Source organism: Scardinius erythrophthalmus (genome assembly GCF_964197995.2).
Source record: "Scardinius erythrophthalmus genome assembly, chromosome: 14".
NCBI lineage: Eukaryota > Metazoa > Chordata > Actinopteri > Cypriniformes > Leuciscidae > Scardinius > Scardinius erythrophthalmus.
In genome coordinates this window covers 30697807-30723006 of record NC_138234.1, presented here as the reverse complement: position 1 = coordinate 30723006, position 25200 = coordinate 30697807, and the positions used below count along the sequence as shown (strand labels likewise).

The following is a 25200-nucleotide window of genomic DNA, read 5'->3' as shown; positions in this document are numbered from 1 at the left end:
AATTTGCTTATTCCTGAAACCACAGTTCTAACAAACATTCGCAAACAGCATCGGAAAGTTGTTTGATTGGAGCTACAGCTCTCGACATGTGGTTAGGGCCATAGCTTCTTTTTAGTATTAGCTAACTATGGTCGCAAGTCAGTCATTAGCAACATAGTTCAACAATTCGCTGATTCCTGAAACCATAGTTCTATAAACAATCGCAAACAGCATTGCAAAGTTGTTTGATTGGAGCTACAGCTCTCAACATGTGGTTAGATGCATAGTTTCTTTTTAGTATTGGCCAACTATGGTTGCAAGTTCCATCATTATTACCAACAGAGTTCAACAATTCGCTGATTCCTTCTGAAATCGCAGATGTGACTAGCTAGTTAGTTTCGAAATATGCATGGTACTAGCTAAGCAGCAAGTTACGTTGTTTTATGGGAAACGCATCGCTGGCCGATGTATCAGTCTATCTCAGTGATCATGGCTTTACGTTTGTCAAAATGTCTTTGTCATGTAATGTAATTTTGTAATAAGTAAGCCATTTGTAGGCTAATATTGCCAAAAAGTGGCATGCTTTCAAGACATTGCTCTGTTTTTTTGAGCATTGCGACCAGTCTGAGCCAGCAACAATGGTTCAATCAATGGCGTGAGTTTGGGACATGACTATCCATTTGCCCGACCAATGGCAGACGGGGTTGAAGTGTGTTAATTCTGGGCCCCCAGCAACAAAACGGCAAAATTAATGACAAAGGGTAAATTCCAAATGCCGTTTTTGTGCCCTTGAAGGGCACTTCGGGAAGGGGATGCCATTTGTAGGGATGTAGGGAAAGTGAACAACTGAATCCCTTCATGTCGGAAAATTACATTGTCTTTCCTTGCTCCCTTCACCAAGTGCGTTCCAAACGGCTACATTATGACCCACAAGTTCCCTGCTCCCTCCAAAGACCCCACTTCAAGAGCTCTGCCCTTCAGACCCAAATTCACCCCATTGGTCAAGCTAATGAAGCTATCCTCGCCATAATTTTGATACCATCAAAGCGTTTAACCTTTCAAAAGAATCAACCACCCAATCATTTACTTATAGATGTCTCTGCATGATAAGGTGATATATGAGAAAATATTTTAACATCAAAAAATGCTTTCAGCATGCGGCCATGCAGTCTGCATTACCACATATAATTATATCTACACAACCTGAAGTGCACTTCCATTTTGGCTACATATTACTGACGCAAAAACATTTTCATAATGATATTCATGAGGTCTGGGATTGGTTCAGACCTGGGTTATTAAATTGGGGACATGCCACAACACAGGCAAAAGTCAGAATACTCAACTTCCTACCAGCTGAAGGCAGTTCATACTCCACTTCCAGCACAACGCGCTCGCCTACGTTCTTTAACAGACTGATGATCTCGTCGTGACGCAGCTTGGTCAGGTTGATGCCATTGACTGACTTGATGTAGTCTCCCACATTGAGTTGATCGCTCCTGAGACACATCAGAATTTAACTGAATAATCACAGAATAGTACTTTGAATAATGGCTTTGTTGAAATCCCTAATTGTAAGATTAGCAATAGTATAAGGCTTGCCTTACAAAAACCACAGTTTTGTATTAAACAGTTTAGCTAATACCTGCAAACACACCATATTTTGTTTAACACCATAAATGTTGGTTTTTCAAACATTTGACTTAATTAGCTTTGTTAGCATTCAACAGTTAATGTGGAGAAATTAACAAGATTACATCTGATGGTCCAGAGAAGCTTTCCGTCAATGGTCACAAAAACATGGAAAACAATTATATTTTGAATGGAAAGTAAATGCAAAGTAAGAACTCCTTATCTGTTGTTGAACACTCCACAGGGAGTATAAATATTCTCATTTAGATGCTAATTAGACAAATGAATGCTATTCATTCCCTTTGTCCTCTGGGCGTACATGAGCTTGCACAATGATGCCTGACAAAAATGTGTCATCAGCCCAGACGTGCTCCATAACATCCTCATGCAGCCACGAGGAAAAAAGAAATGACTCAAGATGGGAAAACTTTGATGCATCCGACACATCGCTGAAATGAGTTTAATCAATTGTGAGTATGAGGGAAAAGAAATGTATCGCCAATTTATCACATCATATCTACCAGTATGTGAATAAGGCTTCTAGCTACACGCTCGATTTTACGCACTGTTGTGTTTCGAAATGTGTCCGAATGTTAATCATCATGCAACACAAGTACATTGTAGAAATTGGCTGATCCTCCGGTTAGTTTTCTCTTTTTAGTCAACTACTGTATTGGCAGAACAACAGTTTGAATCTTCCTGAGCAAGTTACATAAAGCTAGCTAAATTGCTGCTATGTATAACTTATAGCTAGCTTCCTGTTTAATAGCCTAATTTGAAGGTAATTCTATCGATCATTTGAGTACTGATGCTTACTGCCACAGTAAGAAAAAAATGCTAATGCTAAACACTAATGTTAAGTATAACAGCACAACTACATGTTGCTACATTAGCAAGCATTAGCATAAATCAGCTGCTTCTATGGTCAGTTTTCTTTTTCAGGTCAACTATGGCAAAACAACAGTTTGAATCATGCTGAGTAAATTAGCTAAATTTGGTTAAATTGTTGTTATGTTTAACTTGTAGTTAGCTACATAAATTAATCCTGACTTAAGCGTTAGCCTAACAGTTTGCACTAGATAATATATGCTAAGATTGGATGCTTATGAGAACGTGTGACTTTTGTAAGTTGTGTGCATAAAACTCAAACAATATGCAAATAAAATTATGTTTGTGACAATAAGATGTCATTTTAAGTCGTGACGCATCTTACTAAACACTGAGGTTCCACTGTTGCATTCCGAAATGTGTCAAAACGCAAGTCGTAACGCAACACAAGTGCATGTTGCCACATTAGTGAGCTTTAGCATAAATTAGCTTCTTCCATTGTCAGTTTTCTCTTGGCTGCAAATTAGATAATTCAATACGGAAAAAAAGAGAAGAAGATTGCAACAATAAAATGCAATTTTAGGCTGTGGCACATCAAATTTCACACTTAAATTGCACTGCAGCATTCTGAAATGTGTCAAAACACAAGTAAATGTCAGATTAGCGAGCATTGGCACACTTAAATTGCAAGAGCAAACTCCAACTTGTTAGGCATGGTGTTTTTCTGAGTCAGGTGATCACTTTGTCATTCTGTGATTGGCTGATAATGTTAATATGTGTGTTATTTTCTGAAAGGTTGCACTGACTTCAGATCTAGTCCTCACCTCGCCGCTAGTCCACCCGGCCGCAGGTTGGAGACGCGTGGTTTGCCGTCTTTGTCTGTGCCGCCCGAGATGGTGAGACCCAAAGTGCTTCCTTCTTTCTTAATCAGCTCAACCAGTGTAACCCCACGCAGTTCTTCTGCCCAGAAACACAACACACACACACACACACACACACATACATACACAGAGTTGGCACTGATGGCAACATGGTTTTATGACTCTAAATCTCTCAGATATGCAAATGAGCTGTGTTTCTCCCATCTAACTAACGATGAGAAATTTTATTAATTCTCAATATTACAAATGCTCAAGATTGTTTTAAAATGTTACACCACAACTAACTTGCACTAATCTTTAGCTCACGCTGTGACTTTATGAATTCTTAAACAGACAATCCAAACCAAGAGACACATGAAAGAAAGCATCTATCAAACACCAGTATTGCAGCAGAAATTGTAATGCTACACTTCTGAATCCAACCGTGTCATGAAATCTCTCACAGAGCCTAATCTAATCAGTGTCTGTGTGGGTTTAAATGTGAACAGATTGGAACTAGAAAGTTTTCCACAAGTAAAAATGTAATGGATGATTGCACACAGCTCCATCTTTTGAAACTATGATAATGATTCCTGTCTTGAAATAGCCTTAGTCTGACATTTTGGAAAACATTTTTATGAAACCTCTGTATATTATGTTATGTTATCATATATTTTTGGGTTAGCAATTTCTTTTTTAAAAAAGTTATACTTTCATTGAACAATGATGCAATAAATTGATAAAAAGTGAGACATTTATAATTTCAAATAAATGCTGTTGTTATAAATAAATGTTTCACCGTTTCCACATAAATATTAAGCAGCACAATAATACTGCATTTCTTGATCATCAATCATCATATTATAATGATTTCTGAAGGATCATGTGACACTGAAGACTGGAGTAATTAAGCCTGAAAATTCATCTTTGATCACAGGAATAAATTACATTTTAAAATATAATCAACTAGAATACAGTTAATATTATTTCACAATATTATACTGTATTTTTGATCAAATAAATGCAGACTTGGTGAGCAGAAGATTGCAGGATTTCTCTCTAGCATTAGTTTAGCATGAAATAACAGTTACAACTGCTTTGGACCCCTTACATGTACAGTAGGTTACATAAAAAATGATTATACTCACAAAATGTGCAAGTATTTTACAACATGTAAAGTAACATTTGAAAATGTCTGTTATGCCTTAAAACCTCACTTTGAAACTTTTCCAAAGTTAACACTTTGAGTTGACTCAGCTAATCCAATTAGCTTTAGAGAAGAAAGAGGTCTTGGATCAGCAAACGCTTCCAGCTACAGTAACAGAATGACTCAGACAGACACTTCTCGAGAACCGCAGGAAACATCTGGATAAAGCTGTAACAACGCCCTCGAACCCCCACTGTTCTGCATCTCAAACAGCCATCGAAACCAATGTGGCAAGAAGAACTCAAACATCCCCCAATGGAAAAAGACACAGACACAATCCCCAAGATCAAAAGACGCTGAGGGAGCGGAGCGAGGCTGGATCAGCCTATGGTGGGAGTATTTGTGTGGGCACAAAGGAAGGGATAGACAGGGAGTCGGGCGTACCTGTGATGCTTTGTCTTCTGGATGTGAGCGAGTTGTCTGGCCCCATCGAGTCCTTGTTCCCCTTAGAGTACGGCCCATCATCTGTAGGGTGAGAGACACACAATCAATAAAAAGACCTTAGAAGAAACAGTCTACAATAAACGCAGTGTCACGTTTGTATTAACACACAGATGAACTGTGTCTTTTTGACTGTAGTAAGTATCAGCATCCAGGGACACGCTAATAAGGATTTGCCATCTTTTGATGGTAATAATCACAGAAACCGAATCATTTTTTTTAAATAGAAAGCCTTTGTGTGACAAACTTCTTTTGGGTTGTTTTCTGTCAAGGAGAACGCCTGAAAGCACTGAATGAGCGGATCAAATATTCATGAGCAGCATAGTTTTAATTTCTTCAAGGTTGCTACATGAATAATATTTTTTTTTCTCTCATGCACAGGGCTCATCAGCACTAAGCGTCTCTGGAGCTTCCTTACGGCTCGGCACAATTCAGTTCATCTTTTAACGCCAGCAGGACAAACACTATTAATGTATTCAGCCAAAAAAAAAAAAAAGGTAACACCTGTTGCCATCATTATTATACTAATAAGCTCAAAACACTTTTGCTTGTGACTTTCCTTCAATTAAAGACAAGTTTTAAAGGCCATATTCCACATTTTATTCAGATGGGTTTTTTGAAAGTCTGGACAGCAAAATTTTTTTTTTACCCAAATCTGATTTAAACCACATATGGAGGTGGTTAGAAATGCACTTCCAATCAAATTTTTACAGATGTGTTTCATTCTGGACGCTCTGGCTTCTCAAATCGTCATTCTTAGCGCAAAACACAACGCTAACATCAAACGGTGACGGAAATGCCGGAAGTATTCATACGGTGTGCAAATAGAATGTCCAAAGATTTCGCCATTTTCCGATGTGCGACTGAGGAGTTCTGCACCGTGACTCTGTAGGGTGCTTATTTGAAGAGTGAGATGATGCACCTCCATTTTTCCTGCATCCTTTTAACTAGTTTTGGAACTTGGTAATGTGAATAGCAATATTATATGGAAAAGAGCAGCTTGAACAATCTGCTAAATCTCTCCTTTTGTGTTTCATAGAAGAAACTCAACTTGAGTTTGGTATGACATGAGGTTGAGCAAATAATGACAGAACGGTCACACTTTAGTTTGTGGAACAATTATTCACTATTAACAAACTCCTAATTTACTGCTTATTATTAGTTAGTTTAGTGGTTAAGTAGTTGTTATAGTTAAGATTAGGTATTGGGTAGGATTAAGGGATGCAGAATATCGTCATGCAGAATAAGGCATTAATATGTTAATATATATAAACAGCCAATATGCTAATATGCATGCTTAGCATTTATTAGCAGCTAATAAGCTACTAGTTAATAGTGAGAATTGGACCATGAACTAAAATGCTACAGACAGAAATGACATTTTTGGGTGAAATATTTAATATTGTATAGACACAAACTCTCACAAGCCTATGACACTGAAGAGAAGCTGCACTGAATGAGGAATCTGGCATAAGGTACGACACCATCGCCAGACTGAGGTTATGCTGCGTGAGAGGCAATACGAGTTTGTGGTCTGGAGATAAGAGTCTTCCGACAGCAGTTACAAGTATTTTCTTATTTTTTGATAGCAGATATTGGTTGTCCATATTACTGTGGTGGCAAGATGATATGGAGGACAGAATATTGTTTGCAGTGTTTACTTTGCAAATGATCACGTTATACTGATTTAATTTCAACCCTACTTCTAAAATTGTCACATATTTTAAAAACCTTAACCTCCTCAGACCCAAGCTTTGGTTTGGTGTGCATTTTAGATTTCCAGTTACACAGAATTAAGTATTATGCTGCACACAACTAAAAATGTGATGTCCACGTATGTGGACACGGGGTCTGTTAATATAGAAGCAACCTATAAATTCTCTATGAAAGCTCAACTTGTTTAAATATTATATTAAAAGATAGATTTTCTGAAGAGCTTCTGAAAGTGTGTGGTGCTCGACTGTGTGAAATGAGGCTGTCATATGCTTATGCGTGTTTTAGCACGGTTTTGTGGGACGGCATGTTTAAAATGCTGCTATGCCAGGCCCGGCGCCACGAGGGGGCAAAAGGGGGCATTGCCCCCTCAGATCTGATTTGTGCCCCCTCAGTTTCATTTTTGTATTCATGGTTACAAATGAAATGTTTAACCTTTTGAGCGGTATATGGGATTTTTATTTCAGTGCTGAAAGTACGGTCCCACATATGGGATTTAGAATGTTCAGTGACGACATAACTGCCAGATTCAAACTGTGCTTTCGCGCGTTGGCTGGCGCTGAGCCAGAGACGGACGCGCGCAGCGCTGTCATATATCACAATGCAGTGTTTTCAACCTCACAATGTTTATTTTAGGTTTCAGACATTTAAATACACATAAGCACTAGTAAAACAATACATTTGGAGTTTGTAAAATACACACTGATGTATGTGAAAGCAGCAATAATAATCTATTCAAATATAATTTGCCGACGTGTGCTATTCATATCAGACAAACACAGTGGAAGTAACTATAAAGTTTACTCTTCTCACAATTCACCGGCATTTATTTTTCGGGAGAAACTGGTGACTCTCAGCCACAGGATTCTCTGAACTGCGGCGCAAAGATCTCACGTTATAGCAGATCAAGATCAAGATAAAGGTTTTTAAATGACCAAACACACTCACATACACATTTTTGAGAATCGGAATATCAGATAGTTGATGGCATGCTAAGCAAGTTTGTGAATATTTTGAATAAAAAAGGGAAAAGGAAATAAAAGCGATACATCTGTCAGTGTTATTGTGGCTGCAGTGTGTCACGTGACAAATATGACGCGTCGCCATGGAAACATTAAGGGGGAACGTTCTAAAATAAGTCGCCTTGAAAAAACTCACTATGGGAGTCAGTTAGAATATTAAAATTAAGAGTGAAAGGGTTAATATATTCATAATAAATGACGCTGACTTATCTTTTTTACTAAGCAAGTTATCAGTGTGTATTGTTCATTGATGGTATAAAGTTAAGCCCCCTTAACAATTTCACATGCCCCCTCAGTCATTTCATCCTGCAGCCGGGCCTGTGCTATGCGGTTGTTGGGCTTTTGGCATGATTAGCACATTGTTATAGGCTACATTTGTTTAGGTGTTCTGATAAGTTTTAGCATATTGTTATGTGGTTGTTTAGGTGTTTTGATGTTTAAAATGTTATGTGTTTTTTAGCATGATTAGCATGCTATACAAGTGTTCTGATGGGCTTAAGCTTGTTTAGCATGTTGTTATGTAGTTGTAAGGGTGTTCGGGGGTGCTTTAGCATGTTTAGCATGTTATGTGTTTTTTAGGGGCTTTAACAAGTTTAGCATGTTGTTATATGGTTGTAAGGGTGTTCTGGGGAATTGTAGCATGTTGTTATGTGAATGTTAGGGATTTTAGCATGTTTAGCTCATTTGCTCAGTTGTTCTCCAAAGGTTCTTTAAAAAGTTACTTTTTAGCATGATTACCAGCTGTTAAGTTGTTCAAAATAGTTTTTAGCATTATTAGCTTGTTCCTATACTGTTGTTAGTGTGTTCTGAGGGGTTTTAGCATGATTAGCACATAGGCTAACTGGTATATTGTTATTAGTGTGTTCTGTTTTTTTTTAGCATGATTAGCTTATTGACACTGTTCTTAGTGGGGTTTTAGCATGATTAGCTTATTGACACTGTTCTTAGTGGGGTTTTAGCATGATTAGCACATTGTTATACTGTTGTTAGTGTGTTCTAAGTTTTTTTTTAGCATGATTAGCACATTGATATACTGTTGTTAGTGTGTTCTGGGGGGGTAGCATGATTAGCTTGTTGCTATACTGTTATTGTAGCACATTGCTGTACTGTTGTTAGTGTGTTCTAAGCTTTTTTAGCATGATTAACACATTGCTATTGTCACATTCCTGTCCTGTCTTGTGCTGCACATGGGTGTTTTGTTATTTTGGGCCATGTGCTCGTGTCTATTGTCTAGCCCCTCCCATCTTGTTATCTGATTATTGGTTAATTTGTCCCACCTGTCTGTCTCGTTACCCTCCTTTGTTTGTTCCCCTATTTAGCCTCCTTGTGTTTGTAGTCTTGTGCTGGTTCGTTGTCCGTGTTTCTTGTTTCCTGGAGTTCCTGAGTTTTTGTGTTTGTGCCGTACCTGCATGTCACTAATAAACTAACTCTGCATTTGTATCCTCGACTCTCGTTTACCATTCTGTGACAGAACGAACCAGCCAAGTATGTGGATACAGCGGAGTGAGATTTTTCCTCAGGGAGAGGGAGAAGGAGCCTCTATTTCCTTGCTGGAGTACTTTTCCAGATGCGCTCAAAGGACTTTGGAGGAGGAGAGTATCACGGCAGATGGCAGTCAGTGGAAAGGAAAGCCTTCGTCGCTGGTCCAGAAATGGAGGAAAGGTAGGAAGACTTCCTCCGTGCCTGTTCCGGTGGTCCCGAGTCCGGTGGTCCCGAGTCCAGTGGTCCCGAGTCCGGTGGTCCCAGTTCCGGTGGTCCCGAAACACAGGAGGAGGAGAAAGGCTCCCTCCGTAACTGTTCACATCACGTCTGCCGAGCCTGTGTCACCGGACAAGATGGCCGCTGCAGAGCCTGTGTCCCCTGACAAGATACCTGCTGAAACGTTGTTGGATTATTTTTCGACGTTATTCAAGATCCTAGAAATTCCCAGGAATATTCACGTCACGTCTGCCGAGCCTGTGTCTTCCGACAAGATGGCCGCCACAGAGACTGTTCACGTCACGTCTGCCGAGCCTGTGTCTTCAGACAAGATGGCTGACGCCAAGCCTGTTCATGTCACATCTGCCGAGCCTGTGTCTTCGGACAAGATGGCCACCGCCGAACCTGTTCAGATCACGTCTGCCCAGCCAGAGACTGTTCACGTCACGTCTGCCCAGCTAGAGACTGTTCACGTCACGTCTGCCCAGCCAGAGACTGTTCACGAGCCTATGTCTTCGGACAAGATGGCCGCCGCTGCCGAGCCTGTTCATGTCACGCCTGCCGAGCCTGGGTCTTCAGACAAGATGGCCGCCGCCGAGCCTGTTCACGTCACGCCTGCCGAGCCTGTGTCTTCGGGCAAGATGGCCGCCGCCGAGCCTGTTCACGTCACGCCTACCGAGCCTGTGTCTTCGGACAAGATGGCCGCCGCCGAGCCTGTTCACGTCACGCCTGCCGAGCCTGGGTCCCCTGACAAGATGGCCGCCGTCGAGCCTGTGTCTGTTCCTGAGCCTGAGCCGGTGGTGTCTGTTCCTGAGCCTGAGCCGTTGGCGTCTGTTCCTGAGCCTGAGCCGGTGGTGCCAGTTCCAGTGCCAGTTCCAGTGGTGCCTGTTCCTGAGCCGGTGGCGTCTGTTCCTGAGCCTGAGCCGGTGGTGCCAGTTCCAGTGCCAGTTCCAGTGGTGCCAGTTCCAGTCCCTGAGCCGGTGGTGCCAGTTCCAGTGCCTGAGCCGTTGGTCCCGGTTCCAGTTCCAGTGCCTGAGCCGTTGGTCCCGGTTCCAGTTCCAGTGCCTGAGCCGGTGGTGCCAGTTCCAGTGCCTGAGCCGGTGGTGCCAGTTCCAGTGCCCGTTCCAGTGCCTGAGCCGGTGGTGCCAGTGTCTGTTCCTGGGCCGGTGGTGTCTGAGCCGGGGGTGTCTGTTCCTGAGCCGGTGCCTGTTCCCGAGCCGGTGGTGTCTGTTCCCGGGCCGGTCGTATCTGTTACTGAACCGGTGGTGTCTGAACCGGTGGTGTCTGTTCCTAGGCCGGTGGTATCTGAGCCGGTGGTGTCTGTTCCTGAGCCGGTGCCTGTTCCCGAGCCGGTGGTGTCTGAGCCGATGGTGTCTGTTCCTGAGCCGGTGGTGTCTGAGCCGGTGGTGTCTGTTCCTGAGCCGGTGCCTGTTCCCGAGCCGGTGGTGTCTGAGCCGGTGGTGTCTGTTCCTGGGCCGGTGGTGTCTGTTCCTGGGCCGGTGGTGTCTGAACCGGTGGTGTCTGAGCCGGTGGTGTCTGTTCCTGAGCCGGTGGTGTCTGTTCCTGAGCCGGTGCCTGTTCCCTGGCCGCCCGATGGACTGTCGTCTCCGCCCTGGCCACCCGATGGACTGTCGTCTCCGCCCTGGACTCCCGAACTTTGTGTGCCTCCCTGGCCTTCTGAACTGTCCATTCCCCTTGTCCCGCCCTGGTCTGTCCCTCCCGTCCCGCCCTGGTCTGTCCCTCCCGTCCCTCCCATCCCGCCCTGGTCTTATGGAGCGTCTGGTAGCCGCTCCGTAGGGAGGGGGTAATGTCACATTCCTGTCCTGTCTTGTGCTGCACATGGGTGTTTTGTTATTTTGGGCCATGTGCTCGTGTCTATTGTCTAGCCCCTCCCATCTTGTTATCTGATTATTGGTTAATTTGTCCCACCTGTCTGTCTCGTTACCCTCCTTTGTTTGTTCCCCTATTTAGCCTCCTTGTGTTTGTAGTCTTGTGCTGGTTCGTTGTCCGTGTTTCTTGTTTCCTGGAGTTCCTGAGTTTTTGTGTTTGTGCCGTACCTGCATGTCACTAATAAACTAACTCTGCATTTGTATCCTCGACTCTCGTTTACCATTCTGTGACAGCTATAGTGTGTTCTGGGTTTTTTAGCATGATTAGCATATTGCTATACTGTTGTTAGTGTGTTCTGGGGGGGGGGGGTAGCATGATTAGCTTGTTGCTATACTGCTATTGTAGCACATTGCTGTACTGTTGTTAGTGTGTTCTAAGCTTTTTTAGCATGATTAACATTGCTATAGCGTGTTCTGTTTTTTTTAGCATGATTAGCATATTGCTATACTGTTGTTAGTGTGTTTGGGGGGGGGGGGTTAGCATCATTAGCTTGTTGCTATACTATGTTGTTAGTGTGTTCTGGGGTTTTAGCATGATTAGCACATTTCTATACTGTTTTTAGTGTGTTCTAAGATTTATTTATTTTTTTTGCATGATTAGCACATTGATATATTGTTGTTGTGTTCTGAGGGGATTTACCATGATTGGCTTGTTGCTATGTGGTTACTTAATGGCCTAAGTCAAAGCAGCCCACCCTCAAATCTCAATTATATTCTGGACTCTAGATTGTTTTATTACCTTCATTAATGTCAGCATTTTCCACAAATAGTTTATGTGCCAAAGTTTAGTGCTTAGTGTAAGGGGTTTGTTCAAATTCATAAGCCTTAGCAAGCACCACTAAATAACCATAATTGACTTTGACTGTTTTTCGTTGAACTGCACGCCTCAAAACACAACCTCATTAAGACAGGACACAACGCAGCAATACATTCAAGCTCCTGCAATCATGAATTCCCTTATGTGACATGTTGTGTGACCAAGCCAAATAAAAAAACAGAATAGAATACTTTGTACAGGACAGAATAAGACCAGACAAGTGCTAAAACATGCATGCCTTAGTGAGAATGCGAGGACAGTCTGCAGGGAGCAATATTGTTGTATTTGTGAAAGCTATTACTGACAGGGCTCAACGGTGGGATTAGCTTACAGCGCTAGCACAAGACCAAACCAACGAAACTCCCTCCTAGCCCACAGAAAACTCCAGCATATCGGCATTCGCATGAGCGGCATTCGTCTAATCCGCTTGCTCGAGGGTTTTGGAAACCTTCACGAGTCACCTATCAAAGGAAGCGATTTAGCTGTGACGGGTACCTAACTCGCAAAGCACACAGTCATCTGTTTTTGTCATGCACTGAAGTGCCATTCCACAAAAATAGGTAAATAAAATAAAAATAATCCAATAGCTTCACCTCAAGGGTCTGGAACGAAACTGAAGCAACATGCATAAAGACTAAAAAAATTCAAAATGATATCGTTTATATGTGTATATATATATATATATATATATATATACACACACACATACATACACATACATATAATGTAATGTTATTCATGTCAATCTGAGGGGACAACAAATTTGCTGAATAATTTGAGTCATAATTCATGAGCGATAGTATCAGTGAAGTTTGCATTAGAAAGCACCACTAATTATTGCACATTAGAGAACAAAATTTCACATTACTGTAACAATATGCAGATCATGATACACCAGAATTTGTTGTATTCAAAGACTGTTGTGAATGCAGGCTATTCAGCAAGAACACCGTTTAGTTACTCTTTTTAAAATAAACTGCTGAAATGAATGGCTCTAATTAAGCTGAAGATACCGTAGCTATAATCTGAGCGAGCTCAAGTCTCTCTTTGTTTAAACTCCACATGTCCTCCAGTAATTACTCCCCATTATCAGCACCAAACAGCCAGAAGCTTTGCCCATGAAGGAAACCTGCGACTTGGGTGATATGTGCTCCACACAACGATTGCAAAAACGCACATACACAAAGATGCTCACACATTCAAACTTTCCAAGGAACACCAACAAAACACACACACACGATAGTAACTAATCTAGCAAACTCAATGCGCACCCACAAACAAATTTACATAAATTGGCTTTTCTTGTACATGGTACAATTGATCACATGACTTCACCTTTGGCTGATCAATGAGGCAACTATACGGCGCAAAACTAGGGACGGGCCATTGGTGAAGAGAGGACGGTTGGTCGGTGTTTGGATGGATGGGTAAAAATGTACCCACATTTTTTAACTCTTCTGCGGTCAAAAAAAATCCCCAAGCGCAACATTCAGCATGACATAGACGCTCAGTGCTAAAGTGGCTCCCATTGAAAATAATTGAAAAAAAATGTGCTGGCCTTATAATAAACAAAACTTTTGCGCCTTGATGTGAACACTAATATGGTTATCATTACAGCCTTTCGCACCGGGGTGCTTTTCCCAAAAGCATCATTAGCCAACTATGGTCGCAAGTTCTGTTGTTATCAGCATAGTTCAACGAGTCTGTGTTTTCCAAAACCATCGTTCCAACGAACATTCGCAAACAGCATCGCAAAGTTGTGTGTTTGGAACGACAGCTCTCGACCTGTGGTTAGAAGCATAGCTTCTTGTTTTCATGACATGTGGAGTCAATAAATCATTATCTTAAGTTAAATAAGCATTCAGTACAATCTATATATTTTATTTACAATACATACAAATGTAATTTACGTCTTAGTTTGTCAAGAGATTTAAAGCGTCATTTTTGAAGAGTGCGCATGTGCGAATGTGCTCTAGTACGCAAGAACGAGCCTATGATTGAATCTGGAAATAAAGCAAAATAACTGAGAAAAATGAGAAATAGTCCTCAGATGTCATGTCTGTAATTTCTAGCAAAACATCTAGCGTTAATTCGATCTCAAACAGATAAATTAAAAGAAGTTATTACTCCACCACCTGCGAGACATCATTAACCAGCGTGGTTGAACGACCACTTTGCGACAATATGGTTTCGGGAAACAGTCGCGACTAGCTAGTTGATATCTTCAACGAAGCATCGTACTATGGTAGTTAAGCAGCGAGTTACGTCGTTGTACGGACCCCCGGTTGTTGTTCGGGACTTCTCTGTCTTCATTAGTTTCTGATCAGATTAACTGTGCTATCTAATACGTTATTAGATAGAACTGTTAAACGCTATACGAAAAAGTATTATAGCGGTTGCCATGTGGTTGATGCCCAAGCTGAGGAGAAATACACATTTCGCTTGGTCCCTTCAAAACTCGCACTGGATTTCCTCGTTTGAGAAGTTTGAGAAGTGCCTGCACTTCGGCGTCGGTCCATCTATCAATGTTTTCCATGTTCGTGGAGTAAATATAGGCTATAAACTGTGTGTTTACATGGCTTTTTAAAAATGGCGGGTGCCAATGTTTTGCATGCGTTCGGCCAATCAGCGTACACTTACGTGACTGGTAGCACCTATTGTGCTGGGATAGACCCTACTAGTCCTCCCCAAAAGCGTTCCTATAACTATAATCGTTCCCTGTTCCTGTGGTGCGAACACGCAGAAAAGCAGGTACTTACGCCAATAGTTAAAAGAAAAACGAACTGACTGCTAACACCTGTTTAAGTCATGACTATGAAATAGCAGCACTGAGTATTTTAAACCTACTAGAAAAGGCTTTTAAAACACTGTCACGGCTAACCACCGTAATCATCCAGGGTCTTGTTCAGAAACACTCTCAGGGAGCTGAAACCATTGGCGGGGGCGTGTGTGTTCTGGAACACAGCGGCAGCGAGGTTTCACCACCCTTATGTCTAGGCCTCTGAAGTAAATGCTCTTTGTAACCATGTGGAGGTGAGTAGGAACCGGCATTTTAGATCAAAGCACGTCTGCACAAAGACCGCACTGGGAACCCTGCAGTTTGCCCTCTGAGCGGTGCCACACTGTCATATGCACATTGACATATTTCATTTACCTGGGGATTATGGGAACAGAGCGATGTGGTGAAGGAATTTTGCAGGGTTTCTGGGCATGAACGAACTGGGACTGGAAGTTTTTTCAGGCGATTTGGGTTTAGAGAGTTGGGTCATTTTAAGTTCAGCAATCGAGAGAGACATTCCCTGAATAAGTATACTTATAATACTTATAACATACTTACTCCGTCCCATCATTCTGTAGTTAATGATCCAAACATTGTCATTATCTAGTACATTCTTGAAGCTTTCTGTGGCCAAAATCTTGATGGAGGGGTACTTGATAAAAGGGTTAATTGCGTTTGAAAGCACTCAACCTGCCACTGTTTTGTTTTAAATATCCATTAGTTTAATGTAACGCAATAGCGCTCAGCAATATTTACAGGTACATTAACCCAAACCAGTATTTTAAAGTACACCATTAAGCCTCACAGCTGCCAATCACATCCTTTCATGTGTGCACAGCTGTTCCTTTTAAATATGCATTGGACGTGCCTTGGACTAAACAAATAAGATGGCTTTCAAATCAAACATGCTAATTAGCATTGCAGTGAGGAAAAGCAACGATTTTGGATCCGTTACAAAACCTAGTGTGCCGTCTACCAAGACAACATTTGACAGCTTCCTATTCCAAAATGTATAGGCGACAACCATCATTGTTTATAGCTAAATTAAGCAGCCAGCATTGCTTGTTTTTATAATAGTCAATACCAGAATGGATTGCCAATATGGTGGACAATACAATACTGAAAAGTAGCAATACACATCATAAGATTTTGCCTGATATTTGTGTGTGCAATTTATGCTCTCTAGAATACTACGTTGTTACTGTAGCTTAGTAAAATGCTAACATCAAACCATAGTGAAATCATTTGAGAGTTGAGTCTCCCGTCTCAATATTTACCCAATATTTACCCAATATTTGTGTGGGATACATATTAAACTTACTGTATCACATTATTAGTTTAGCAACGTGCTAACGTGTAACTTGGGATCAATTTAGCCGTCATTTGTGTGTGTTATGTATATTTGAGAGCTCTAGTCTATGTCTAGAGTCTATGTGCGCTTCATGAGAAGAACAGTTTTGTCGAAATATTTACTCAGTGGGTATTTGTGTGTGCTACATTGTAACGAGGTTCAAGATGTAAGGAAGGAAGAGGACAGGGACGGCTTACGGAGACTGTGTGTGTTTATTGATGTTTTCAAAAGATCAAAACAAAGTCACGCTCACTGGCTGAAACATAAAACTCAGCTCTCTCTCTCTCTCTCTCGCTCACTCACTCACTCACTCTCACACACACACTCACTCTCACTCACACACACACACACGCCAATTACTGAAACACGACACAGGTGTTTGTCATACACACTAAACTCGCTCACCCACCGCATTTAACCTCGCTAAACCACGCCTCCCCCACCACATACATTTTTAGCAGTTGTTAGCTTAGCAACATGTTAACGTCAATTTACTCAATATTTGTGCATGTTTTGTATTTTTATGCTTAGAGTACCACTTTGTTAGCTTCTTGTTAGCTTATGCTAACATCAAACCTTATTTGAATCAATTAGTTTAGGAACTCCAAATGCTTAGATATATTCATCTATAGTTAAAGTTAGCATTTTTCCGATCATCTAACAAAGTGGAAATGATGCTAACTTCAAAACTAACAGCTGGTAAAATCGCGGGACATGTTTTCTCCCATATTTTAAGAACCAGTGAAACCCATTTCGTGTGACAGGATGTTGTTATAATGCTTAATCTCCACAGGAACCGTCTAAATTGCTCTGACAAAAAAGGTAAGATGCTTTTAGATGCCCTTTCCAAGACTGTTATAAGGTGATGTAAGACAGCTTGAGCTATTCGTCTGACAACAGGGGTGTAGGAAGTTTAACAGGGAACGAATTTCAGCATGTTAACCCCTGACCCCTCCTTCTGGCTGTCTCCCACTAACCACGGGCGATGTAATGCATTACCACCCTCGGGACATGACCAGAATTCACAGCAAATTTAAACAGACAGACTAACAACCTGACATCAGGATATAGTAGATGGCCAGATAGGTACAAGCAAACCCCTGTCGTGTTTATATTGGCTGTCCAGTTCAATTTTGTATTTTGTGGGATTGAAAACTAAGCTGAATATATGAATATATAGATTAGTTGACTGATTTAGCAAAAACAATTACCACGTTTAGAAGTTCAGAATATTAAATGCTATTAAAAGGCTGACCCTTTTCAAAATAATAGAATAAAATTACTTGGAATACAATAAAATAAATCTAATGATTTCCAACCAGTGTCTAGAATGCAGAATGAGACAAAAGGTATATAGTTTAAAAAAACTGTGGGTGACAGATGTATTAACTCCTGAAAATTACAGAGCTTTTATGATACAAGCGCACTGTATCCTTGGCACAAAGCTTGTTTCATATTCACCAGGAGTTTCTTATTCTGAAGAAAGACTATTAATTGAGCAAAGAGTTGTGGATAATTCTCCCTGAGGTGCTGAGAAAGACAAAGCCTTCTAATTCAGGGCACGTTCGACACTTGCTTCGTCTTTTCTCATCAAACTTGTCATTACTTGCCACAGTTGCGAAGCAATTCACAGCGCTACAAAATGCAATGATTACACCCATTATAATTTAAAGAGTTGTACTTTGAAAACATATAATTACACCTAGTCCACCTTCCATCGCTATAACTCACTTTCCTCTGAATAACTCAATGCAACAAGCAAAGCAGCATCTGGACAAACAAGGCACAATTAGTTTAATGAGCAGTTTCAAAATGTAAATGGGAGATTAGTCACAGGAAAGACAGAAAAGGAGGACGCTGTGCTCTTCAACATTATAAGTTGTGTCAAACCATTGTGTGGGCGGTGGAGAAAGGTGGCCGTTGGCGTAATCGCTGTTTGTTCAAGTGGAGATGCTTAAAGATGGATTATTTGATTGCAATTATCATGGATGTTTGCTGTTATTGGGTTCAATCAAATGTTGAGCTTTTAAAGTTAGAAAAATCTAGCTTGTGTTAGCATGCGTTGTTTCGCGAAATGGAAATGTTTGAATTTAAAACATATAACAGTAAAATATAAGTACTTAGAAACTGTGTAGCAAAGCAGATTATTGCTGAAGTGATAGCACACCAAAAAATTAAAGTGAAGCAAGTTATAGAAGTTTGAATTATTTGGGCTCTAAAATTGCTATAAATTCAAAGCCATATGTCTAGCCAAGTTGTGCTCCAAATTTGAAGTTGATATCAGAGAAATTGAGGGTTTTGTGAGATTTTGTTCAAGTGCTAAACCAAAAATAGCCACCCGTTGATACCCACCCTGTTCTAAAACTTTTTAATGCGTTTGCCTGTCAAAAATGAATACATTTCTGTCAATATAACTTCTTTCACAAAACAGTGTCCAAATATGCAATCTTGAGTTTCAGACCTTTACAACAACATGGGTTTTGTCAAGCTTAGGAAAAGATTTGATTAAAAAATAGTGCTTGAAATTTTGTAAAATTTGAAACAGCCCACTATTTTACTTAGGATCTTGATGTTGATTATTTTCAACCAATGGTGTGAGTTTGGGGCGGGACTATCAGTTTGACTGAAAATACAGAAATAAATACCTTTGTAAAATATTTATGAGCATCCAGACTCACATGAGATAAAGTTTCTAGTTATATCAAAAAAGCAGAAAAAGCTATAAAAAGGCTTTTGTTTTACACAAAGTGGGTCACCTCATGGTGGCGGCCATGTTGAGATCACATGACAAGCCAAAAAAAAAAGATTAGCTTTATCTTGATAAGCCTTGCTGTTATGATCTCGGAATAAATGAAACATGGATGACTGTGAATCAAGTATTTCTACAATGGCATCGATTATACTGAAAACTGTTAATTTTGCATGAAGTGGCATCCACACCACCAGGTGTCAGCATACGACTGAGATGACAATTTTACTTCCGTTGAGAGACATATTTGAGCGAAATAAATTATTTGACAAAATAAAGTTCAAATGTTTTGTGTTCCACGGAATAATTGGTGTATTTAAGTCGTCCTGTACAGTCTTTACGAATTTACGAAATGAGGAGTAGCAAATGAAGGTATGTTTACACAAAAATTATGTACTAAAACGGAAACTTTTTTCCTTCACGGTTTTCGCATACAGATGATCACTGTTCACACAGATCTGCAAAAAAATGCTGTATTATTCATGCCAGGCCAGTAGTTGGCGCTGTCACTTTGTAAAGAAACACTATGCGCTCAATACTGAACACGTAACACACATGCACATGACGTCACCGTTTTCACAAATTCGTATTTTTGTAGTTTACCCAGAGACAATAGCGGTCCCGTTTTAAAAAAACATGCACTTTGAAACCGTTTTCAAAAGATTGCGTTTTCAGGCCCCCAAAAAGCTGTTGTCATGTAAATGAACGGCCAAAACGAATAAACAGTTTTGCGTTTAAGGTAATCAGGTGCATTCAATTCATTCAAAGGTTCTCAATTGAACAAGTGATTCGATTCCAATAAAGAACCTTTATTAAGAGTGTAAATCAGCAGATTCTCATGCATATCTTTTACAGGATCGCAATTGTTCGCAGGATTATGGGATTGAAAACACTTGTTCCAGCTCAGGTAACAGAAAAGCAATGCATGCTTATGGATGATAAGATCTCTCAATCTCAGCTAGTGTCTAAGCATCATTACTAACACACACACACACTTTGCGTCTGGCCCCCGCAGGGAGAACATTAGACTGAGCTCTGTTGCATGACGGCTTCCTCTGCTCCTCTTCATTAGATCAGCGTCCCCTGACTCGCTCAACGGAGCCCATAAATATGGTTTCATCTCCAAACACTGTCATTCATAAGCAGCAAAAAACATACATGTTGCTGTATGTCGATCTGAACGCATGAAACAGCAATTACAACTCATACACACGGAGTCAAACAGTTTCCTGCATTTAATTTTTAAGACCCTTTATTGCCATAGTAACGGCAGCTTTTGGGAAAGAATTCGTTTACATTACACAACCCCTACACAAAGTACTGTGGGTAATGTGGTAAAATAATGGCATCATGGTACTTGTATACCATGGCACTGGATAATTACCCTATTCAAATGCCATTGAATTTACATGATACTCCAAAGTACTTTCACAAATAAAAAAAAGGTGAGTAATTATCTACATCGAGTAATTCTCTAAGATCATGTCCAAGTCAAGAAAAAAATGAAGAAATTATATTTTGCAAACAGATAATAAGTCTGTTTTAGGGCATTTTATGACATTATTTGCACAAAATTTACATATAATAAAAATTACATAATATATATATATAGTTATCATTATTCTTATTTGTCTAGTTCTTTTCTTTCAAATTTGGGGTGATATATGAATTGTTTTAGACTGATTCATGAGGTTTACCATTGCACTATATTCGAGAAGTCGTGGTAATACTATGGTACTTTGTTGTAGTACACATTATTTAAAAGGCAAAATGCCATTTATACAATAACAGCAAATGGGGGGAAAAAGATGGAAAAATTGTTTCTGCAAGAACACACTATACAAGACAACATATATTCAGTGTCAGCCTTACTATTCCTGAATGTCATTCATTAGGCATTACAACACCGACAATAAACTCTTCAGAGACTGACTTCTACAGATAAGATTTCCATTCAAAACTTCATGAAGAACCAACCCAGTCCAAATAACAAGATCAAACAGACTTTGGCAAACTTCACCTCACCTTTGTCAGATTGCCCAATGCTGAGAATACACGCATATCTCTTTTATAAAACTAAAGCATCCACTTTTAGTTTACAATCAATCAAGAATTCAGTAAAGAGCAATTCTCACCAAAACTGGTCTTCACTTCTCTCCGTAGCCCACAGAGCATGTTGGCGTGCTTGATTCAAACACACACACACACACACACCAACTGAGAGACAGAAATGCAGCTCTGCGAGCAACAGAAGCGCCCCCCTGTCTGGTCACACGGTTCAGCTCCGTGTGTGTGTGTGTGTGTGTGTGTGTGTGTGTACACACACACTCGTATTAGGGACATACACACTCTCTCTCTCTCTCTCCTCTAACTCTACGCAAGCTGTCTTTTTGTCGTGTGAGGCTATACGGTTCCTCCTCCCCTATATTGTTGGTTTCTCCTTTGATTTGCTTTGCGCAGATGTAAATCTTTGCGCTGAATAAGAGGAATTGATTCTACTGGATGTAAAAGACAGCTAAAAACACTCAGGTCGAATAAAAAACGAGCGGACGTCTATTCTGTTATCTTCAGGCTATCGTTTTTAGAAAAAAAAGTGCAGATTTAAATGTCAGTTCTTTTCCTTTCACTTGAAAAGGTTACTGCTGAACTTTCAAAAAACTATTTTCCCGCCTCAGGCTCGGAGTAACAGGGACTGTTCCTCAGTGGTTTCTCAGTCTGAAAAATGTAATGACAGTCTTATAAAGTAAACTATAAAGTTTGAATATGTGCAGTTGTTACTTGGAGTAAGTAGTTCTACTTGATCTAATAATTGAAAGAAAAAAAAATACTACTGTTGCTGTAAACTGATAACAGTTTAATTAAATTTGTACCTAATTTGTAATAAATAAAGTGTACCAAACCCGCTACATTATTTCAACCCTGTAACCATAAATTTTGAATGTCCATACTTTAAAAATGTAGCTAATAGATAATGGTTTAAATTCTGGTAGTATCACACTGTAATTGAAATAAGTACAAATAAATAAATATTACAGGGTTGAAAATTGGTGTAAAAACATTTAACTAGAGATGCACAATTTATGATTTTTGTGGATATCCCATATGCTGATATTTTTAAACTCATGTTGGCCGATAGCAGATGTTATGGGAGCTTGTTTCCGCCACTGGATGCAAAATAAAAATATAGCTGCGAGCAGCGATTACGGGCCCAAGCCGGTGGCACCGCAACCCCGATGCCTTTAGTTACCTAAAGGCACCGGGGTGGCGGTGCCGCCGGCTTTGGCCCTTCATCGCTGCTCGCAGCTATATTTATATATATATATATATATATATAATCTTGAATGTATTTTTTATCATGTTGAAAAAGTTTGGTGTGAATAAAATAAACCACTTAGGAGGAGTAACTAAAAACTCAGAGTCTGACATATCCAAAAAATCCACATTCAAACCAAAATATCTGACTTCCTGTTGCTCGGAGCTAATGACTGTAAATTAGAAAGTTGTCCGGCTCGATGAGACCAATATGCGTACTGATTTTTGTAACTGTGGGTAAAAGTAACCCCCCCCACTTTTGATAAAAGCATTTTGAAAGTGACACACTTCCTGCTACCAGTTGGTGGCGCTATAACTTTGACTCACAATAGTTACATCCATCTGACCGGCCTCTTACCATGAACACACTGCTGAAGTTTCATCAAGATCAGTTAATGTATGCAGAAGTTATAACACTTCGTGTTTCTCTTTTCTCGCCATAAATTTGTTTCCTCGCCACGGCCAAACCGTTCGAGATATCAAAAATCCGTCCGCAATTTAGCATCCTCAATGTCTTGACTTCATGCACACCGAGTTTGGTGGCGATTGGATGAATTCTCTAGGAGGAGTAGTTCACATTCCACAGCAAGCGTTTTCCAAACAACCCATAATAGCTGACTTCCTGTTGGGCGGAGCTAATAACTTAGACTGCGGAAGTTGTTCGGCCCGATGAGATCTATATGTGTACCGAGTTTCATATTAATTCATGCAAGTGTGTTTGACATATGGACCAAGTTTTCAGACCGTGTTCAAGGGGGCGCTGTTGAGCCCCCTGCCACGCCCGGGTACCAGCTTCAGCCCGGCACTGATGGCCGTGGGTTCTGACCTGTGTGTAAAGTTTCAAGAGTTTTTGAGCACGTTAAGGACCCCAAAAGCCCCTGAAACCTTGATTAACAATATAAAAGCAATAGTCAAATCCCCCCCTCCCCTCACACACACAGAGACACAGAGAGAGGGAGAGAAAATTCTTCAGAAAATCCACATTCAAACCAAAATATCTCTTTTCCTGTTGGTCAGAGATCGTTAATGTAAATTAGAAAGTTGTCCGTCTTGATGAGAACAATACACATACCAAGTTTTGTTGCTGTTGATAAAACTAACCCCCCCCATTTATGACTAAAGGTGGCGCTACTGAGCCCCTCACCACGCCCGTTTCTGAAACTTTGCACAAGTCTACGGGCTAATAAGTGTGATGTGTCTGTCGAGTTTCATTCAATTTCAAGTATGTTAAGAGTCTCAAAAGCATCAAAAAACAATATAAAAGTTTGATGCGTTGCCACGACAACAGTATTAAAGATATCAAAAATCCTTTCACAGGTCTACATCTGCCGTGTGTTTACATTATACACATAAAGTTTGAAGCAAATCGGGTAAAAATAAGAGGGTGATTTCAAAGCATTTTGAAAGTGACACACTTCCTGCTGCCAGTTGGTGGCGCTATAACTTTGACTCACAATAGTCACATCCTTGTGTTCGGCCTCTTACAACGAACACACTGCTGAAGTTTCATCAAGATCAGATAATGTATGCTGAAGTTATAACACACTTCCTGTGTCCCTTATTCGCCATAAATTCGTTTCCTTGCCACGGCCAAACCGTTTGAGATATCAAAAATCCGTCCGCAATTTAGCATCCTCAATGTCTTGACTTCATGCACACCGAGTTTGGTGGGGATGGGATGAATTTTCTAGGAGGAGTAGTTCACATTCCACAGCAAGCGTTTTCCAAACAACCCATAATAGCCGACTTCCTGTTGGGCTGGCGTGAAACTTGACAGAGGGAAAGTTGTTCGGCCCGATGAGATCTATATGTGTACCGAGTTTCATATTAATTCATGCAAGCGTGTTTGATATATGGACCAAGTTTTCAGACCCCGTTCAAGGGGGCGCTGTTGAGCCCCCCTGCCATGCCCGTTTCTGAAACTTTTCACATGTCTACTGGCTAATAAATGTGATGTATCTGTCGAGTTTCATCCAATTTCAAGCATGCTAAGAGTCTCAAACGCATCCGAAAAGAATATTAAAGTTTGATGCGTTGCCACGGCAACAGTATCTAAGATATCAATAATCCTTTCACAGGTCTACATCTGCCGTGTGTCTACATTATACACATAAAGTTTGAAGCAAATCGGGTAAAATTAAGAGGGTGAATTCAAAGAATTTTGAAAGTGACACACTTCCTGCTGCCAGTTGGTGGCGCTATAACTTTGACTCACAATAGTCACATCCATGTGATCGGCCTCTTACAACAAACACACTGCTGAAGTTTCATCAAGATCAGTTAATGTATGCAGAAGTTATAACACACTTCCTGTGTCCCATTATTCGCCATAAATTTGTTTCCTCGCCACGGCCAAACCGTTTGAGATATCAAAAATCCATTCGCAAGAATTCATCCTCAATGTCTTGACTTTATTCTCACCGAGTTTGGTGGCGATCGGATGAAATCCCTAGGAGGAGTATTTCACATTCCATTGTATGCGTTTTCCAAACAACGTATAATAACCGACTTCCTGTTGGGCTTTTGTAAAACTTAGAGCACGAAAGTTGTTCGGCCCGATGAGATCTATATGTGTACTGAGTTTCATATTATTACATGCAAGCGTGTTTGATTTATGGACCAAGTTTTCGGACCCCATTCCAGGGGGCGCTGTCGAGCCCCCCTGCCACGCCCCGGTACCAGCTTCAGCCCGGCCCTGATGGCCGCGGGTTCTGACGTGTGTGCAAAATTTCAAGAGTTTTTGAGCATGTTAAGGGCCCCAAAAGTGGCAAAAAGGCAAAAAAAAAAATAATGAAGAAAAAAAAAAAAAATAATCCTTACGAAAACAATAGGGCCTCCGCCCTTTCAGGGCTTGGGCCCTAAAAAGGTCTTGCAATTCTGACTCAATTCAATTGCAATTTTTTTTTTTTTTTTTGCGTGTTAT

At 40.6% G+C, this 25200-nt stretch overlaps 1 protein-coding gene across 6 annotated transcripts in view; it reads right to left on the bottom strand.

The window, feature by feature from the left end:
• grip2b (glutamate receptor interacting protein 2b) overlaps window positions 1-25200 on the bottom strand; it is a 113010-nt gene that overhangs the window by 42532 nt on the left and 45278 nt on the right. For 3 of the 6 annotated variants that reach the window (XM_081385598.1, XM_081385603.1, XM_081385600.1), the window contains exons 2-4: window positions 4891-4971; window positions 3264-3399; window positions 1333-1478 (exon numbers count right to left, since the gene is read on the bottom strand). In XM_081385598.1, coding sequence (XP_081241724.1) covers window positions 1333-1478; window positions 3264-3399; window positions 4891-4971 — 363 coding nt within the window. Of the gene's footprint in view, window positions 1-1332; window positions 1479-3263; window positions 3400-4890; window positions 4972-21100; window positions 21190-25200 lie in introns of those variants that run through there. The other 3 variants (XM_081385601.1, XM_081385602.1, XM_081385599.1) reach the window with 3 other exon arrangements.